General features: G+C 39.0%; 1 protein-coding gene across 1 annotated transcript; it reads right to left on the reverse strand.

Annotated features, from left to right (window-relative positions):
- Positions 3-1,332, reverse strand: LOC104728710 (pentatricopeptide repeat-containing protein At5g48910-like; the record flags this gene model as incomplete). The annotated part of the gene is made up of 1 exon (XM_010447658.2): positions 3-1,332. A coding segment is annotated over exon 1 (1,242 nt), but the record flags the coding sequence as incomplete, so codon positions are not given.

Raw genomic sequence — 3,563 nt, forward strand, 5'->3', positions numbered from 1 at the left:
CCGTAGTGCTCAATCCTAGGCTCTAACCCATCCACACTCACCATTTCACTAAAATACTTCCTTCCTTCTTCTATTAACCCAGCATGGCTACAAGCAGTCAAGAGATTGATGTAAACAACATCACTAGGCTGAAGTCCAGCCCGCCTCATTTTACAAAAACACTCAATAGCATCACCTGCCTGTCCATGTATAGCAAACCCGTTTATCATCGCACTCCAAGTAATCACATTCTCTCGAGGTACTCTCTCAAACACCTTAACCGCTTTCTCAATGATCCCACATTTCGAGTACATATCAATCAAAGCAGAGCCAAGCACATCATCAATCCTGATACCATTATTCACCGCATAACAATGCAACCATTCTCCTAACTCTAACGACCCGAGCCGTGAAATCGCAGGAAGAACACTAACCAAAGTAACATAATTCGGACGGATATCAAAATCATCTCCTTTCTTCATCTCACAGAAAACCTCAACAGCATCTTTAAAAAACCCGTTCTGCGAATAACCTGATATCATCGTGTTCCAAGAAACAACGCTTCTCTGACGCATTTTGTCGAACAGCATCCGTGCAGCTTTACAATCACCAAGTCTCATATAACCATCAATCATAACATTCCATAACACAACCTCACCATCTCTCTTTCTTCTATCAGCCATCACCACCATATCTTTCTCTATAATGTTCTTATAAAACAACACACAAGCATCTTTCATCAAACCACAGATCACATACATCCTAACGAGATTACTCATGACAAACTCATCACAGCTCAACCCAAGCTTCAAAGCCAACCCATGAATCTGCTTACCTTGTAGAATCTTCCCTGTTTTCGCACAAGCCTTAAGCACAGAAGGAAACGTGAACCGGTTCGGTTCAACGAACTCGTCGCTCATCATCTCACAGAACAATGCGATTGCGATTACAGCTTTGTCTTCTCCATCGCTCTCACTGAAACCTCTGATTATAGTATTCCAAGAGAAGCAATTTCGTTGAGGCATCTGATTAAAGATCTTATGTGCGTATTCGAGGTCACGGTGATGGAGATCGGAGGTAGCACAGAATCGGAGTATCTCTGCGGCGGCGAGAGTGTCTCGCATCTGACCCGATTTGATGAATGCGGCATGGATTTGAGAGAGGTCTCTTATAGTTCGGCATCTGTTGATTTGAGGGAAGAGTGAAGATGGGTGTGTCGCCGGAGAGTTCCCGCCGGGAGAGTAAAGGGTCTGTGTTGGGTTCATTGAGAATCAAGAACAGGAAGGGATCGTGTGGCTCTCTGTAAGACTCATTAACAAGATATGAGGATAGTGGCAACAGTCTTAAAGCGGGTGTATTGAAAATATCATTTTTTGGGAGGGTTTTAGGGGATTTAGAAAATTTGGAATTTTGATAGATTTTAGGGAAGTTGATATGATTTATAGTAAAATTCTTTCAAATCCCATCTAAAATTATGAGATTTGGATTTCTGTATTTTTAACTAAATAAATCCTCTGAAATCCTCCAGAATCCCTAAAACTTATTAAAATCTAAATCCACAAACTGTTTTGAATAACAGTGGATTTTAAAGTAGATTTTTAAATCATCAGTTCAATAATAGTGGATTTTAAGAGACTTTCTAAAATCCATGATTGAATTTGTAACTTTTACACAAATCACTTAATGCTTCCGGTAACTTTTTTTCTTTCTATTCTTGAATGCTTTTATTACAAAATAATGAAATATAAAAACAAAATCTTATGTTTAGTTCAAAAAAAAAAAAAAAAATCTTATGTAAGACTTGGTTTTAAAAATGGGCTAATTTGCCAGATGACCAAAACAAATTAAAACAAACTAAGAATATATATAAAAAAAAAGTAAATAACTATTAGTTAATGTAAAAAGACAAAAAAGTAATGAATAACACGCGTAGTCAACAAAGGTGTTGGAATAAAATAATTCTTATACCATTAAATTTTAACGTGATATAGTTTTTCAACAAAAATTAATTAAAACTTTGAAATTTGTTTTAAGAAAATAGAATTATTTTTCTGCATTCAACATAACTTGAATTTTTAAAATCAGAAGTTGAAACTTTAAGTAATGAATAGTTTTATAGTGAAATAATATATAAAAAAATAGTATGGAACATAAATAAATCAAATCCAATTAAACGCAAAAAAAAAAATTTATACCTTATGGGATACAACATAAACAACCTAAACAACCATGTAAATGCTAACCATAAGAGATAATACATAAGCAATCAAAATGAACGCATAACACAGAAAAAACGTTATACTCTAAGTGATACAATATGGACAACCCAAGCAACCATGTTAAAAACCATGGCAAAAATGATAGCAATGACTATGGTAGTAGCGGTGGTTGTGGTGGTAGTGAGAACACCGCACTCGAATTTCCAATCCTCGCACAGGATCCACGAAAAATGATCTCACCGGAACTCCATAATCTCGACGAGACAACCGGCGTAGAAATTGCTCCTTGCAAAAATTTCCACAAATACACCAAACTCCACTTCATCTAGTTAATGAGTTGCACAACCAACCACCCCTAGCGACTGAGTAACAAGATAGGTGGGGTAGAATATTTGATTCCGTCCAGTCACGGACAACACTTCCCCACAAATACTCTAATTCACTAATAACTCCTCTAGTGTCGAACGGCAACTCAACTTAGTGTCGAACATCACCCATGACACCACTTGCGAACCAACACACATGGTGTTGATCGACACTCTCCTAGTGTCGCTCGACACCAACGCCCACGACATCTCTTCCGTTGATCTCCCCTCATCCAAACCTAACTCCAACTGTCCTCCTAGGATCCAAACACACAACAACATGCTGGTGTCGACCAAAACCATCTTGGTGTCGCTCAACACCCCAACTTTAGCACAAAACCGTCTATGCCAGACCACAATAAAAACACTTGATTAAAAAACAAACCAAAAGTCCATTTCACAAAACCACCTTCGGATATGAAGCTTATAGCACCACGAAGCTTCCCACCAAATTTCAGCCAAATCGGACTCCGTTTCATCCTCCAAACGTTGCCCCGAAGTATCCATCTCGGACCAGTCCGCGCAGTCCATCTGCAGGTGTTGGTGTCGAACTACACCAACCCATAAATCACGATCCGAGCCTCCCTTCAAGCTCTCTTTCGCGACAAACCCCTAAACATTCACAGCCATTGATACCCTAATCAAATGAACACCAAACAACATGAATTACCTGGATAATAGCTATGAGAGAGCCTCCTTGTCTCTCTCAATCCACCACCAAGTAATCACTTCCTTCTCCACACACATATAGATGATGGATCTCCCTTCTCCTTCTCTTAACCTTTCTCAAGGCTCTCTTTGCTCTCAGAATCAAACTCACCACCTTTCTCCTTCTCTCCCAGAAGCGACGAAAACACACACCCCCAAGAAAAGAGGCTGTCAAGCCTTTAAAAGACTTAAGTTTTTCTCTCCAAATCCAAACCAAGTTAAACCCGAATGACCAGCAATTTAATGGTGTCGACCGACACTTACCTTGGTGTCGATTGACACCCACTCTAAA

The sequence above is a fragment of the Camelina sativa genome, chromosome 11 (genome assembly GCF_000633955.1).
Source record: "Camelina sativa cultivar DH55 chromosome 11, Cs, whole genome shotgun sequence".
NCBI lineage: Eukaryota > Viridiplantae > Streptophyta > Magnoliopsida > Brassicales > Brassicaceae > Camelina > Camelina sativa.